At 41.8% G+C, this 17,966-nt stretch overlaps 1 protein-coding gene across 1 annotated transcript; it reads right to left on the minus strand.

Annotated features, from left to right (window-relative positions):
- Window positions 1-1,163: 1,163 nt before the first annotated feature.
- LOC308496229 (peptidyl-prolyl cis-trans isomerase FKBP1A) lies at window positions 1,164-2,732 on the minus strand. The gene has a single exon (XM_081045122.1). The coding sequence runs from the start codon at window positions 2,613-2,615 to the stop codon at window positions 2,289-2,291; it is 327 nt and encodes a 108-aa protein (XP_080901248.1). The 5' UTR covers window positions 2,616-2,732; the 3' UTR covers window positions 1,164-2,288.
- Between the last annotated feature and the right edge of the window lie 15,234 nt (window positions 2,733-17,966).

The following is a 17,966-nucleotide window of genomic DNA, read 5'->3' on the forward strand; positions in this document are numbered from 1 at the left end:
AGCAGAAGTCTCGGAGCACACCAGGGTCAGTCGCTACCCATCTGGGGCCTACTGGACTCTGATAGTTTTCCAAGAAAGAGTGTAATGCAGGCGGGGCTGGCTGCTCACAGAGAAAGTGCCTCTGGCAGTGCAAGAGTGGGATGGGGTGAGTTCCCAGTGAGTCAGCAAAGCAGAGCAGCAGAGCGCACCAAGCCAATCAGATTCAGATTTGGCCGGTGGGGGAGGGTTCAACACAGGAAGGATGGCGCCCACTGGCTGGCTGCATGAATGTGGATCCCTCACCGGGAAAATGCGAACTATCCTCCAGTCCTCCCCCTGCAGGCACACACCTCAGTCTGCACCTCTATGTTTCTGAGGCCACCCAAGTCACTGTCCCTCCGCTAGAGCCCAAGGTGAGTGTCTGAGAGCGAGTGAGTCTGTGCACGGGCTGTTTAAGAGGATGTCTGGGTTTCCTACAGTCTCCCTGGCCACCCAAATGGTCAGAATCCCCACTGTTTTTCACAGCCAGATGTTGTAGAGGCTCGTCTTTTCGGCACCAGTACTCCCAGCTGTGGAGCCTGGTGTGGCAGGCTGGGGTCCCTCGCTCCTCTGGGGGGTAAAAAAGGTGACTAAACTATCCCTCCTGATTCTCAACTGCCACACACAGGTGTGAGGCCCATTCCACATCTCTGTCCCTCCTACCAGTCTTAACATGGCTTCTTAGTTATATTTTCAGTTATAGGACTTCTGTTTGGTTAGACTTCAGATGGTTCTCCAGGTTGATTGTTCTGTAATTTAGTTGTAATTCTAATGAGTTCATTGAAGAACACAGGCATGGTGTTCATCTACTCCACTATCTTGGATCTCTCCATAGCTCCTATTTTAATTAGCTTTTTTTTTATTATTATGGAGGAGAGCAAGTGTTTTTGGCGGTTTTTTTGTTTCATGTTTATTGGCCATTTATGTTTCTCCTTTCATGAAATTCCTATTTGTGTCTTTAGTCCATTTATTCGTTGGTATCATTGGCTTTTTTCTTGTCAATTCTGAAGTTTTATTTTAAACATTTGTATGTAACAGTATTCTGTTAATTGTATGTATTAAAAATATCTTCTCCTTGTGGATTGCCATTTTACTCTATAATGTATTTTGATGAAGAAAAGTTGCTAATTTTTTTTTTTTTTCTTTTGAGAAAAGCCAGCGTAAAGCACTTTTATTGCAATAATAAAACTTGAAACTCATATGTAGTGCGGAGGGTGGGGTGGCGGTAGGCAGCAATAATTCCTCTCACCAAATCACTACACAGGACAGCATAGGAGTGAGAGGGGCGAAGGAAAAGCCAGGAAACTTTGAGATGAGCAGGGGGAGCTGAGCATCAAAAAGCAGGAGATGCTGAAGCTGTGATGACCAGCATCGTTTTCTTAAGACAACACTCAAGGATTTGTCATGATGGCTGGGCTTTCATTGGGTGTTAAGTGTCTACAAACAGCACCTGCAATTTAAACTTTCAATTCAAGTTCTTAAAATTTAGGAAGTGGAGCCTGGATAGCTATGAGATTATAAAAGTCCTGACTATCCATTAGAAAAACCACAGGATGGGGTGGGGTGAGCCAGGCCACGAAGGCGGCAGCGGTCCCTGCTGGCCCGGGACAGAGAGCTGTAGTGTCCAGCGACTCAGTGAAAACGATTTGCTTTTAAAAGGCAGAGGGTTTCAGGGGAGAGTGAGATGGGGCAGTGGAGGCGAGGGCTGTCCCCCGCCCCACTTCTGTTTTGGGTAGGGCTCTTAATTCAACCCAAGGACAGTTCTCAACTTGGAGAATAATTCGGCCCTTGACAGCGCCTCAAATCTGCTATGGCTTTGCAGCGCAGCAGCAAGAATGTTTAATATATAATAGATAAAAATTTAATCCAAAAAAATAAAATAAAATAAAGATTCTTGCATCCCCCCCACACCAATTCCTAGTCTAAAGTTAACCCATTACTTGTGCTGTTAATACTTGACTAATACTTAATTGGAAACCTAGATCCAAAAGACTGAAACTGAATCTTCACCCCAAAACGAAAACAAAATAAAATGAGTAACTTGAGGTTTATGGCATATAGTTTAGGTCAACACACATACGAGGAGAAAAGGGGAAGAGCCAAGCTGGAGGACAGAACACATTCAGTCGGGGTAGATGTTTATACAAAGAGTGTAGTGGAACATCAGGAAAAGCTCCGTACAGATTTGCGTGTGCGCGTCTGGGGGCGCCAGATCCCTCCATGGCACATCCAAGAACAGGGAGCTCAGGGAGGAGGCCAGGCCATTCCTGTCATTCCAGTTTTAGAAGCTCCACGTCAAAGACGAGAGTGGCATTTGGTGGGATGATGCCTGGGTGCCCAGTGGCGCCATAGGCATAGTCCGGGGAGATAGTCAGTTTGGCTCTCTGACCCACACTCATCTGGGCAACCCCTTCTTCCCAGCCTCGGATCACTTCCTGCTTGCCTAGCATAAACTTAAAGGGCTTGTTTCTGTCCCGGGAGGAATCAAATTTCTTTCCATCTTCAAGCATCCCCGTGTAGTGCACCACGCAGGTCTGGCCGCGCTTCGGGAAGGTGCGCCCGTCTCCGGGGGAGATGGTCTCCACCTGCACTCCCATGGCGGCGGCGGCGGCGGCGGACGCGGGGCGGGCGGGCGGCGCGATGGGCGGCGTGGACCGGGACCGGACCTGGCGGCGAGTCCGCGGCTCTGCTTCGTCCCTCAGCGCGACGCCTGCGCACGCCGAAAAGTTGCTAATTTTAATGTAGTTTAATTTATCATATTTTCCCTTATGGTTTGTTTTTGTATTTTAAAAAATTCTTCCCATTTCAAGATCATAAAGGCATTCCCTGTTTTTTCTAAAAGTTTTAAAGTTTTACCATTTACATTAAGTACTCAATCCATCTGAAATTGATTTTTGTGTCTGAGATAGAGTGAGGATCCATTTTCATTTCTTACCATCTAGATGAAGAATTGTCTTAGCACCTTTTGTAGAATTTTCCATCCTTTCTCTACCAATCTGTAGGACCAGCTTGGTCACCTAACAGGTTTCCAAAGATGTGTAGATCTGATGCTTTTTCTCCCTGTTTTTTTCCATTGATCTGCCTAACTATCCCTGTATAAAATCACAAGCTCTTAACTGCCATAGCTTTATTATAATGTCTTGATATCTAGAAGGGCAAGTATCCAACCAGGGGATACTACTTCATCAAGAGTGTCTTGACTGATTTTTTACACTTTGCCCTTTGTGGCAACTATAGAAGCACACTACTTAGATGTCCCTTCTAAGGGAGAACCTGCCCTGAGAAGTGCAGTCAGCTGACAGTCTCCAGCTGGAGGTGACTTCAGAGTCTGCTTCAGCTCTAAGCCTAAGGCCATGCACTCGAAAGACAGGCCCCAGCTGCTGACTGAGAACAATGGTGGTTGAAAAAGGGCTCACCGTATCTTTCTCAAGTGGGACTTCTCTAAGGGCAATCATTCACCCAAGCTTCACATTGAGCTAGGTAGCACTATATTCTAGTTGGTAAAGTTGTTTCCCCCAAGTACAGGCTAACAATTCTGAAACTGCTACACATATATACTGGAGTTGAACAATTAAGTAAACGGATGGCAAATGGTGGTTACAGGGAAAAAGATAGAATTATTCCTATGACAATGGGCTTGGAGATATCAGTATGAACTCATGTTTGGCGTAATATAGATATATATATATAGATATCTATATATCTATACATAATCTATATCTATATATACATACATATATCTATATATATCTATATATACATACATATATCTATACATACATATATCTATAGTATATACATAAATTAATACACACATATGAAGGTCAGACAATTAAGTTCATGAACTCATCCTAGAAAAAGTGCTACATAATAGCACTTGGTTACCTTCAAACAGCACTATGGTTACCTTCAAAGTACTCCACTTGGGAAGCTATGCACAAACACCAGCGCCTAGTCCATGCTTCAAAGCAATTTTGGAACTTTTTCGGGAATGGCCATTGAGCTGTCATTTAATTACCCTTGGTGTCTTGAATGTCATCAAAATGTTTTCCTTTCAATATTTCCTTTATCTTCAGGTAAAGAAAGATGTCATTGGGGGCCAGATCATTTGAGAAGGGAGGGTGTTGCAATACAGTTGTTTATTGGCTAAAATCTCCCTCACAAGTAGTGCCTGTGAACTGGTGCATTGTCGTGATGCCAGAGCCATGAATTGTTGGCCCAAAGTTCACGTCATTTTCATCTAACTTTACGTTCAGGTCATTTTCATCTAACTTTCTCGTGCAACCTTTTCAGCATTTCCAAATAGTAAACTTGGTTAACTGTTTGTCCAGTTGGTACAAATTCATAATGAATAATCCCTCTCATATCAAAAAAAGGTTAGCAACATTGTCACAACAAGTTTGCGAACTCAATTGTCAGACTTTATATGTGCCCTTGTTTTGTCAGCTAAGAAGTCCTAAAAATACCAACATTCCAATAACATTGAGCATACCTAGCATGCAGAGCTTGACTTCTAATACCAGTCTTTAATAAAAGGAACCAAACTACTTAGAGAAATGGCTTTCTCTAGCACTGGGGCAGAGAAAATATGAGATTATCCTGGAGCATATTACAGTGCCAGAAAGTAAGAAAGTATTGAAACACACAAACACATACACAAAATGATGGGGGTAGGTGAAAGAGAATAAGAAGCTATCTGACAGAGTTCCAGATGGTCAAAGCTGGAAATAATTGAGCAAAAAATTATTGAAGCAGTATTGGATTATAACCCAAGGTATACAATAAATATCCATGAGCTGCAATGATATAAATAATTGATTGAACAAGTAAGTGTGATAAAAAAGACAGAAGTTTCATGCGGAAAATTTCCAAATAGTATGTGATACTCTTCCCTCAAGGAGATGGAGCATAACTCCCACTCTTTAAATGTGAGCTTTGCATAGTGACTTCCTTCCAATGGTCCAGTATGGACAGGAGGGATGAAGAGCAACTTTACGTTGGAGATATCTGACAAATATTATCCCCTCTAGGTAATCAAGGTCAACATCGATAATGACGATAAGTCCTGTTATTAGTTGTACCTTTGATATATTGTGATGAAAATAATATTTTACTTTTGTAATCTTTCTTCTAAAACCTCTGACTCTAGTCTAATTGTGGAAAAAATGCAAATACCAATTCAGGGGCATTTATACAAAATATCTGACAAATAATTCTCAAAAGCATCAAAGTCATCAAAAACAAGGAAAGTCTGAGAAACTATGGCATCCAAGAGAACCTCAGAAAACATGACATCTAAATGTAATGTAGTATCCTGGATGGAATCCTGGAACAAAAAAGAACATTAGGTAAAAATTAAGGAAGTCAGAATAAATGATGAACTTCAGTTAGTAATAATGTATCAATATTGGTTACTTAATTATAACAAATATACTGTACTAATGTAATTATAACAAATATACTGTACTAATGTAAGATGTAGGCGAAGGGGTATATGCAAACTTTCTGTACTATCTTTGCAATTTTCTGTAAATCTAAAACTGTTAAGCTTTAGCTTAACATTTATTAATAAAATACTTTAAAGTGCTTTATCTAGCATTTTGAGGTGTGTTATCACAGCAGGAGTTTTACTCAACATCTGATTTTCTGTATGTCCACAAATGGATATTCTCTACTGAGAACTTTCCTCACCATGTGTGATGTGCCCCTTAATTGGTATATTAGTCAGCGTGCTCCAGGAAAACAGAACCAATAGGATGGAGATACAGAGATATAGATACAGATAGATACAGGCATAGATACAAATATAGATATAATTTATTATAAGGAACTGGCTCACACAATTATGGAGGCTGAGAAGTCCTGACATTTACAATTGGCAAGCTGGAGATTTAATAGAACTCATGGTATAGTTTTGTTGGGAAAAAGGGCCTAAAAGTAACAACACTCCAGCAGCAATGAGCACACCTAGTACCCACATTGTCATTTTTGATACATTCTTCAATAAACGGAACAAGAGCTCCTTGGAGAAATGGCTAACTCCAAAATTTGGAGGCCTGAGAATCAGGAAAGCGAATGGTCCAAGTCCCAGCCCAAAAACACTCAGGTGGGTGAAATTCTAACTCCTCTTCCTCAGCCTTTTTATTTTACTCGGGTTTTCAGTTGATTAGTTGAGAGCTAAGCCACATTAAGGAGTTCAATCTGTTTTACTCAGTCTACCAAATCAAATGTTAATCTCATCCAGAAACACCTTCACAGACCCCCCCCCCCAGGACAATGTCGGACCAAATGTCTGGCATCTATGCCCCAGTCAAGTTGACACAGCGTATTAACCATCACAGTTGGTGTCAACAGTGGTCCAGACAGTATATCTGCAGGCCTCGCACCTGGGCTCTCAGCCTCTGTTCCACTGTCTGCACTGGGAACTCAGCTGCAAGGCCTTCTCTGCTCTGACGGTGAATGCTTTTAGGGGTACAGCCCCACTGCAATGATGAGGTGTTGTGCGGGGCTGCCTGCAAGGTCTCTGCTCCCGCTCTCCACATAAGAACACAGGACACAGTGAGGCCAAACAGGAACACCCACGGAGCCATAGATAGGCGAGTCATACCACTATACCACTCTGGCGGCTGGGTTGGAGACACAGGAAGCAGGAGCCACACTGTCCACAACCTGCCGTCCTCACTGCAATCTGTGCTCGCCAGCCACCACCTTCTTGCTAGCCCCCTTTTCTGCTAGCGTAGCCACGGCAGTTGTATTAGTAGCCAATGGCTCACTGGTTACAGCTGACGGCCAACTACCCACAGCTGATGGCCATCTACTACCTGAGCCAGCACCCCTCCACGTGAGGCCGAGAGCCTGGAAACTGCTCTCTGGGGCTCTGTCCCCACATGAGGGCACTTGAACATCACTGCCTGGGCCTGTTGTGAGGACTGAATGAGAGCGGGGAATGCACCGTGTAAGCTGGTCAGTTCCACAGAGGGGAAGGTTGTCATTATTCTATCGTGTTTCCCTGAAAATAAGACCAGGTCTTATATTAAGTTTTGCTCCAAAAGACGCCTTAGGGCTTATGTTCAGGGGACGGCCTCCTGAAAAATCATGCTATAGCTTATTTTCCGGTTAGGTCTTATTTTCAGGGAAACACAGTACTTATTTGCCTACAGCCTCCCAGCATTCACATAATCTTTATGTTTTCTAGGCAGAAATGAAAAGGTAATATATCTGAAAAGCTAAGCTCCCATGAATTCGCAAAGAAAGGATGGTTAGCATTGCCTGAATCAAAGGGAAGAATGGCAGCTCAAATCTCTGTGCTGCTTTTGGCACACACACCACTTTCCAACGCATTGTCTCCTGTCATCCTACCAACGTCCTGTACAATAGAGTGTGTTATCATGCTGCTTTTTGTAGATGTGGAGAAAGACTGAGAGGGGTTAAGTGACCGGCCCACAGTAACACTGCTAGGAAGTAACTGAATCATGTTTTAATGCTAATCTTCAAATTCTAAATCCATATTCTTTTCACTATATCACAATTCCTCTGCTAACAGGAAACAGTAAACTCAGCCCTTGGCAGCATAATTATCTATAACAAATTTCTGCTAATAGCTGAAAACCAGATTTTTGGTTCTTCACAATTTAAAAGAACATATCCAAGTGAGAGGTAACAGTATAGTGATCCCTCCCTTAATGTTGACAGGCTCTGCCACTTTAAGGAAAATAGTGTATAACGAAACCAATTACACCGCAGGCTAATTGATGTAAACAAGAGTTAAGTTCCTACAGCATTGCATCAACGTTATAACGAAATAATGTTATGAAACTACGTTATTTAAGGACTTGCTGTGTCTGAGGAATCTATTTTTATGTCACCTATTAATTCACACATTCTGCCTCCATCTATCCAGCTAATCAAATTGAAGGCCTACTATGTGTGACCACCATTGTAGGGCCCTCACTTCACTATGTTGTACTCCTCGGTCCCTTTCTTTGAGGGTGAAGCCTTTCCCTCTGTGTCTGTCAGCACTCTGGGCTCTCCCATGCATTCAAACTGAGGTGCCTGCCCTTTGCTGGAAAGGGGAGAGCTCGGGAGAGAACCCTGAGGGTTGTACCACAGCTTTGTGGTTAGTTTCTGCATTCACTAAGGAATTGAGACTACAAAGGGTGTGAGGGCAGGGAGTTTGGGGGAACTGGATGGGGAGAAGATGAAGTTCTGTGACACTCTTGAATTTAATCCCCACGTCTCTCTTCGCTGTGATCTTAAATAAGGAAGCCTGGGACACACACACACACACACACACACACACACACAAACACACAAAGCACACATGACGAACCTGTCTTACCAGCATCATCATCAACAACATTTTTATCCCAATTACTTTGGTTCTGAGTATGTCATGTGTGACCAGAGGGAATGTTGCAAAATCCAAGATTACAGCCAATAGTGTGTTGGTCACCAATATGGCACACACTCACTATGACAGGCATTGAAAGGAAGAATAAAGAAGACACAATTAGCTGAACAAAATGAAGATATATATGCACAAGTAATACATGAGGCACACGGGACAAATCCTCTTGGTGAGAGTGTATTGGGAAGAAGGACTTGTGATATTTGAGTTAAGAGAATTGTAAAGAACTTTTTCCCCCCAAGTAGACATCTTGATGAAAGCTTTTCATATCACGAAGCAGGGCTGTGTCTTTTGTTTCTTATGATTTCCAGTAGAAAATTCTGCATTTTGCACCCAATGGTGTGGGTTCGACTTGCTATGCTGGTACATAGTAGGTCTTGAACAAAAGTTGGTTTCTTTTTTTCCTTTGATCCAGGAGGGTATTTGTGGAATACTTTCCAGAGGAGCTGCTTTAATTTGGAAAGCAGCAAATTCCTCAGGAGAGAGAAGTACAAAAACAGAAACGTTTTCCTGATTGCTTTTCTATCTAATCAATGTCTCTTATTCATCTCTAATATGCAGACCAAATGTGGCTTTTGTCAGGAAGACTCCTTTCCATTCTGACAAGTACCACTCACGGTCAATGCATCTGTTTCATAACCTCATGGGACATGTACCTGGGGAGCTGAACACACCTCACTGAAGTCTCTGCAGACATTACTTCTTCCCTATTGTTATTGTGGATGAGACACCATACTTCTAGCTTAGATGAACCCATTCATTCTTAAACTGGATCCTATCCCCACTTATCTACTCAGCTACAGCAATTCTCTTTCACTTATTTTCACATTTTCATTTTCTCCTTGGTCCTTCCCAACAGCAAACATGCTGTTATTTCATCTAGCTTTTTTAAAAACTCTGTTAACCTCACCTCCCTTCCATCTACTCCCCCACTTAATCTCTGTCACATTTGTGCTGCGTCCTTCATGGAATTTTCCTCAGCCAACAAACATCAACTTTCCTCTGAGGAGGCTGACCATAGCCAATAATTAAGTGGCATGAGGTGCAAAAAAGCTGGCCCATTGCCTTGAGATGGGAAGAACTTTGTGGTGCAAATTGTTTTCCACAGCTTTGCTATGAGATCAGACTGAAGCTAGTTGTCAGCTGAAACTATATTTCTGCTTAGTTTTTTCCCCTTCCCTATACTGCTTTCCTCACTTCACCTTCTCTGAAAAGTCTTTCCCCAATAAATCACTGGAATAAGAATACTTATCATTGATTGGGTACTTTGCATCTAGGGAAGACTCTGCTTCTAGGAACCAAGCCTAAGAAAATCAGTGCCAGAAGTGGGTGGTCCTAGGAAGCTCTTAGGATGGGATTCTCAAATTGGATCTCTTGCTGGCTGAATGGCAATGAAGACCTTATCACTGGTGTTAAGTGAATTCTAGATCACTCCTGACATAGTCAAACACTGTAATGGCTGAGACTTTTACCTGTGATGAACAGTTGGAAAGAGGTGCACTTAGCTGGTACATTGTCTTTGGCACTCTAGAGAAGTAGAAGAAATAACAGTTATAAGAACTGGGGAATCAAGTGGTTGATTCTAAGCAACATTGATTTACTAAAATGGGAAAATGACAGGGTCATGTTTATTAGTCAACAATTTAAAGCAAAGTGTGAGAGCCATTGGGTATTTTTGACAGTATTTAAAGACCTTTGGAGCTATACGGCAGACATTGCTTAAACTCAGGCACAAGACTTAATTTTAAGAATGATAGAACTTCAGAGAAATCTGAACGATCAGCCTAGGCAAATATCCAATGAAAACATGATTGGATACAAAACTAGTGGCACTGTGAGTCTTGAAATGGGGGTATCTGGACAAATGTACATGAGAACACTGACCCCAGACACCTCTGAGCCTTCTGGGTCTACAGAAGTGGCCCAGCGCTCCTGTTTTGGAAGTTAGAGATCCCCCTTGTTTGAAAACTATGCAGAGGTCTAAAATGAAGCAGGTGACTTACAATATAACACGTGCATTCATCAGAATTTCTTTTCACCTTTACTGTTAGCCACCAGACATGTAATTAGAGGTACATCTCAGCTGGATATGACTAGAAAAGCACCAATCCTGCTAAGCAAGGAACGAGACTATGTACCAAAGGAGCTGTAGGATCAATCTAACATGGATTGCCAGGACCAGACAGTGTGACTGGGAGTAGATCCTGAGCATGCTGGGCCAAGGCAGAGAAGAATAAAGACAGTGGAGTGCTTATAAGTATGGGACACTTCTTTGTCACACAACATCTACTATCCTGACAAGGGCCCCATGTGATGGGTCAAACACGTTGCTGGAGTAACTCTTAGGAGCTTGAGAAAAGTAATGACCCAACTTATAAGAAGGAGGGATGCCAGAAAAATCATGGAAACCCATGGAGGAAGGAATCATGAGACTTAGAGAAGTGGGGATAGTGGAATATTGTCTATTGTATGAGACCAGAAAATGTGTGAATTAAACACATTCCTTGGGATGGATCAAAGGACAATTTTTTTTTACCAAAATGATAAAGAATGCTCCAGTGAGAGAACCACAGCAGCGAAAAACTGAGGAGTGATTTTCCGCAGTAGGTGAGGACTGATGATAGCTGATGCTGCTTCAGAATTGGGTTCCCTAATAGCAATGAGGACGACAGGAGCCTGAAATGGAAGAGGCCAAGTGGCTGCACTTAACAATCAGAAACAGAGTGAACCTATTTGCCCTAATGGACACCAAGATTGGAACGGCAGCCAGGGGTCCATGACTGATATGGATCTTGGAAATGGCTCATAAAACATGCCATTCTTAAGGACCTTACAATATAGAGGGACAACCAACAAGTCTATTGCTTAAAATACATAATCAGAAAAGTTCTGAGAATGGGTGATCAGAAGGCTCAGGTCAGCTGCCCTAGTAGAAAGTCATGATTTCCCAGATGTACAGACCAGAGGAGTTCTCAGATCCAGAGCCCATTGACTGAAGGGAAGACAAGATCTCCATAAGGGGGAAAAAAAAATCTGCAACAACACAGCAACTGCACACAATAGTGGTTACCACTCCTTTCCCCAAATTAGAAAACAATAGCAATAAATAAATAAATAAATAAATAAATAAATAAATAAATAAATAAAAAGAATTATGGCCATTTACTTAGGTAATTGTATACTGGTGACAAATAACAGATCTTTCAAGGGCTATAGAATACAGGGTGTGAGTACACACTAACACCCAGGAACCCAAAGTGCCATTCGTGTCCCTGTTGCAGTAGAGACTCTGGAGGTCAGATAATAAATGGAGTCCTGGCCCAGGTCCACCTCACAATGGAGCCTTTGGCTCCATAGACTCACATTGCTTTTTCCCTGATTCTTGAAGATGTAATCAAAATGGCCATACTTAGCAATTTGGTAGAACTCTCACACTGACCTGCGGAGTAAAAGCTATAGTAATAAGAAAGGCCAAGTGGAAGACCCTGAAATTGCTCCTCTTTCTCCTCTTTCTAAGATAGTAAATTGAAAACAATATCTCATCCCTGAGTACATGGCAGATATCAGTGTCACCCTCAAATCCTTAATGGACTGTCATATCCCATTTACTTCACTAGTACAAAAACCAGATGGATTATGATAGATGCCTGTGGACTATCACAAACTTAACCAAGTGTAGTCTTTTTTTGTAGCTTCTGTGCCAGATGTAGTGCCTTTACTGGGGGAGATTAACAAGGTCTGAGATATGTGGCTATTGATCAAATGAATGTGTTCTTTTCCATACCCATAAGACAGGAAGATCAGAAGCAGTTTGTATTCCCATGGGACAAATAATAGTACACGTTCACTGTTGTTGCAGGGCTCTGTTAATTTTCCCATTCTCTATCATCATATAATCCACAAGGAGTTTGACCATCTGGCCATCTTGAAGATGATAATGAACACATAACTGTGGAATGTGTTTGTCCTATCATATGGCAATCCATTTAGAGGCAGTTGTTGGCCTGATAAAGTGATGGAATAACCTTTTGAGGGTATAGCTGAGGAGTCAGATTGAAGATGGGTGCTATTCTTTGAAGACAGAGTGCTATTGTGTGTGAGGTGGTATATACTTTAAACTAATGGCTATTATATGCTGATGTGTGTCCAATAGGTAGAACACATGGGTGAGAGAACTAGGGATGAAAGCAGGATGAGCCGCTTAGGAAATTTGTGGGGTTTTTGCCTGCAACTTGAGAATCTGTAGGAATTGAGGTCCTGGCCTTCAGAAAAGGGGAAGCTTTCACCAAGGGATGCAGAAGAGTGCTACTTGGTCATTTGGGGATGGTCATGAAAGTAGACCAGCAGTCACAGAAAGCAACTGCTATACCAGCAGGGACAGGAGATCCTAATCCTCGTGAGGATGTAAGACTTCTGCAACATAATAGGACTGGGGAAAATAAGTTTGGTATGGAAGTGACCCTCCAGAGTGGCTCTTGGTGGTTCCATGTCTTATAAATGGGCAAGTACAATAACTTTAGTCCCATGGGACTCTATCCAATACCCTTCTTGGGGAAAGACCTCCATCAGTGACTGATTGAAATGGGGGTACAAAAAGCTAGGCCCTGTCGTCTCAAGTTGGGACTATGTTACATTATTTGTGCTTCTGAGTTTCCCCATGGGATTGAACTAAGGCTAGTGTCCAGTTGAAATCAAGTTCTTGCTTGTCTCCCTATCCTGCCTCCTTCACTACCCTTCTATCAGTACTCCCAGGAAAAATCACTTGAGCAAGAATACCCCTTTCAGTCTCTGTTTCTAGAGAATTTTGCCTAAGACACCGGGGTTTTCGACAGTTTTATCCATTGATATATTGAAGTCTGTAGGAAAAAAAACGCACGGCGCACAAGAGGGACCCAGGTAATCTGTGTTAACTAAAACTGTAACTCATCACTCTGAATTGTCATGCTTGGTTTCCTTTCATTTATTGATTGATTGTTTGATGGATTGATTTGGTGGTTTATTTAGTGATTTATTCACCTAAAATCATATTTCCTTCCAAAGAGGACAACACTGCCACCATGGCTCCATGTTACTGCAGGCACTGGGCCCTGACGATTCCATTAGCACATTGGCCATTGGTCCTCCATAAGCTGGATGCCCCTGTCATCGTGGTTCCACTGGCCACCAGAATGGATTTTCCACTGTCTCTGTTCCTTGTATCAAGCGCTCACCATGCAGTCGTAGGCATTTGTATCTGATTAGCTGAGTCTAAGGCACCAGCCAAAACCCTGGCTGTGGGGGAAGCAGAGAAAAGTGAGAATCTGACTTCTAGCTCCTGCCATGGCTGGCAGGCCCTGCCCATTGTCATCAAGAGTCCTAGTGACAGGCTTCCCCAACTACAGAAAGTGGGTTCGGATTATAGGGAGCCAAAAGGGTCTCCATATGCAGTCCTTGACACACACTGCATCCCTCTTAAGTTCTGCTTGCTATATCAAAGAGGCTCCAAGGCCAAGTCTTTCAACTGGTTATCTATCTTTGTTGTAACTCATTCCTCTCTTAAGATACCGTCTTTCAACTCTCATCACTGATTTGTGTAGACTGCCAACCTCATCCCTACTTCTTTCAACTAAATATTTTGTTGCCCATTTACTTTATTGAATTCTGCGATCTTCCGTACCCGTTTCCCCTTTCGCCACCCCCGTCAGGATTGTGACTAACATCTCCCAGTTATGAAATGTGGTGAGGCAGCCTCCAGACTCTTTTCAGCTTTTTTATCGATCCTCCTGGTCACTATTTTGTGATAAACTGGCACACAGCCTGGAGGAACTAGCACATAGCCTGGAGAACAGTAGGCACTTAGCACTAGAATTGGTAAATGAATCCACGAAAAAAATCAATAGGGAGTACGTGGGTGAATAAATTGATGGATATTACGAAAAGTTACCTCTCTGGCTAATAATGACATAGAGAACACACAGATTCTGACTTGAAACCACAGCAACACAGACACCGTTTCAATCCATTCCTTGGAAAATTGTGTCTGTATTCCAACGTGAGATTTGACCTCCTAAGGTTGCTTGACGCATGGGAAGTGTGGGGTGGGGCAAGAGCTGTACTCTGTTCCTGATTGGGGGTCGTGGGGTGAGCCTCCCCCCAGCCATAGAACAGACGGGGAGGACCCAAAGGTTAATGATAAGAGAAACTAGTCCCCTGGCAAGACCTCCACTCTTCCCATCTTTTCCTTTATTTTTCTTGGCCTTCCCTTGGTGTCAAGGGACCTTAAAACCTAAAGGCTGAAAAGCTCATTCTCACCTGAAAGAAATGTAAGTAAACGAGGCATTACAATAATGAATTCTACAGCAAAAGGCAAGAACAGAGTGAAGGAACCATTCTTGCAAAGGATTGGGCTGGAACTGGGCCATTTTCCAGCTGCAACAGCAGTAGAAAGGCTTTTGTGGGTTTCCAGACATGTAAATCAAAAAGGATACTTCAAGACAAAGACGGAAGGCGGAAACACTTTCTTCACTGTTGAACCCTCAACCTGCATTCCAAAACTGGCTTTAAGGCTGAGAAGCTCTAATCCTTCAACCAAACAGAGGGAGGTAAAAAGATTGGATTTAAAAAGACCTCTCAGGAAATGAGATTGTCAATAGCTCTGGACACAGCACGAGTCAGAGTACTTGGGAAAGTTAAAACGAGATGAAAAAAAGAGTCAAAAACTTCTCCGCAGATTATGTATAAAGCAGGAAGCTGGAACCAGCTGAACTGCCTCACCAATTTTTCCCCCTCTCCGTGGATGCTTTAAATGCCAAATCTGGGGTTTCAGGACCTGCCATTGATATGAATGGAAATGCAGCGCTTCTTTTGGTGAATTGTATTAGTGTAAGGGACAGGGACTCTGCTTGCGATTTGAGTCACAGGAACCAACTGTTTCTGATGTTTTAGTAACCATTTGGATAAATATGCTGAAACCAGTATGTTCATCCAGGTGTTGGGCGAATTTAGCCCAGGGTGGAATGGGGCTGGTACAAATCTGTATCCGAGATGAAAGATTCTGAGTTACAAATTAGTGCAATTGGAACAGAAGAGATTTGACCAAGGGAAAGCTTGAAGAGATCAAAGGAAAAGTAGAGAATAAATTGGATATAGTCGCATGCTGGTTCATTAGAAGGCAAAGGGTACTTAATTATTTTACTCCATTTCCCCCCTTCAAAAGAATTGGGTTAATGCTTGCACTCTTAACAGTTTGGCCCTAAATTTCTCCAAATTATAAGAAAGCTCTGTGTCACAGTGATACATTAAATATGAAAAAATTGTCCTGCATCTTTATTAATCTGGGTCTAGGCAAGAAATTTCAAGCGTATTCAAAATCAGAACCCTGGTTTTGTGTGTGTGTGTTTTTAAATATATTCATACATAGGTATCATCAAAGAGGTATATTTATATAGGGTGCCATCATTTCTCTGTATTCTCATTTATTTATTTATTATTTCCTCTGTGAAATGTTGACATAAGTGGAGCCATTTTAAAATAGAGTCAGAGCAGTCGTTCCAGAGGAACTGGTTGTACATCTTGCTCCTTGAACCCATGAAATGTTTGAATTGGGCAAAATAACCTTTGGACTGGGCCAAAGCAAGTCTTATAATTGTTTGTAAAGCTAACAGGAAAGCAGACATCTTGCCCACGAGGGCTGGGGATAATGGACAGTCCTTCTGAAGACAGAATCAGTAACAAGCCATGTGTAGCTAAAGAGTAACTCAGTTTGTTAACACCATTAGAAATGCCTTTCTTCTATTCACATAATTATTTCCCTTCCTTTTCTCATAAAAAACCCTTGCCTTCACCCTGAAATCGGGACACAATTTGGGTTTCTTGCCTCAATCTGTGCCTCAGAATTATAATTCTGTGATCAAAAGTAGGTGGTCATTACCTCTTGCTTTGACTTTTCATTTTTAGCTTAACACCAAAAAATGGGCTTTTACCAGACACTGAATCTACCAGCGCCTTGATCTTGAACTTCTGAGCCTCCAGAACTGTGAGAAATAAGTTTCTATTTTTTATCAGCCACCTAGTCTGTGGTATTTTTGTTAAAGCAGCCAGAATGGACTAAAGCAGAGAGAGAAGGTGAGAATATAAGCAGAGAGGCCAGTTAGAAGGCGATGGCAGAAGTGCGAGAGAGGAAGGCTGGTGGCCTGGACAAACATGACCATAATTGTTAGTAAAAGAGGTAGAGAGGATAAAACTTGGAGGTGGAGTTAACAAGGAATGCTGTTGGAATGAATGCAGGGCATTTTGGAAAGAAAGGAAATAATAATGAATGTCACCTAAGTATATAATGTGTCCCATGAGACTAGGTTGGATGCCTTAAGCATGGTATGAAGCCATTAAAACTAGTGACACGACAGCTATTCTTCAGTTCATCCATCAGCTCTTTTTTTAATTTCTATTATATATTTTTATAATGCACACATATGTTAATATTGTAGTATATCTATACATGAATTCAATTATTCCTATATTGAGAGTGAATTTTATTGATACATGCCCAATCAGAATATTTTAGAAACCACTGACTGCAAAGTGCAAGACTTGAAGCTAGTTACTAATTCTCTCTGGGATTAAATTTGATTGTCTATAAAATAAGGAACATGGAAGTAAAGCTGAATATTTCTTAGACCTTCCCCTATGCTGGCATTCTATGAATCTATCATTGGATGTCTGAAAAGTAATTTCTCAAAACCTATAAAAAATGCAAGTTAGAGCACAGAACATAGAGTGCCAACTATGAGCCAGACCCTAGGCTAACAGCTTTGCATATACTGTGCTTCCCCGAAAATAAGACCGGGTCTTATATTAATTTTTGCTCCAAAAGACATATTAGGACTTATGTTCAGGGGATGTCATCCTGAAAAAATCATACTAGTGCTTATTTTCCAATTAGGTCTTATTTTCGGGGAAACACAGTATAACTTATTCAATGCAGCAGACCTGTGAGGGAGATATTGTTGTTCCCATTTTCCAGATGAGCAAAGAGTCAGATATCTAAATAAATGTGATAAGAAAGTCGACTCAGAGAGGTCACTTAGTAGGAGAATTGGGAATTTAAAACCAAAAGCACACTAATTGCAAACTTCTGCCCATCCAACATATTAACATTCTGAAGCAGAACACAAAATTTATTTTTGGGTTTTTATCTGGCTTATACGTTTATTTATAAGAAATGCTCTTTCATTTTCCTTTGGAAGTGCCAGGGGTCTTGCCAGTTATCACTGTTAACTTGTATATGCCCCATTTCTAGTACAGTGCCAGGAACATGGTGGCGTTCCATAAATATTTGTGGAAGGAAAAACTGACTGACTGACTGAATCACACAGTAGAACATATTCCATGCCAACCAAAAAGCCACTCTTGTAAACAGAGAAACTCTCCTACTCTGAATTTTGATTTTGCCATAACAAATAAATCCAATCTGAGCCTTCCTTCAGCTCTATATTGCACTGAATACAGAACCAAAACATGCATTTAAATCACTTATATCTAGCTTTTTATGGTGCCATTGAGA

This window comes from Rhinolophus hipposideros (assembly GCF_964194185.1).
Source record: "Rhinolophus hipposideros genome assembly, chromosome: 1".
NCBI classification, from domain to species: Eukaryota; Metazoa; Chordata; class Mammalia; order Chiroptera; family Rhinolophidae; genus Rhinolophus; species Rhinolophus hipposideros.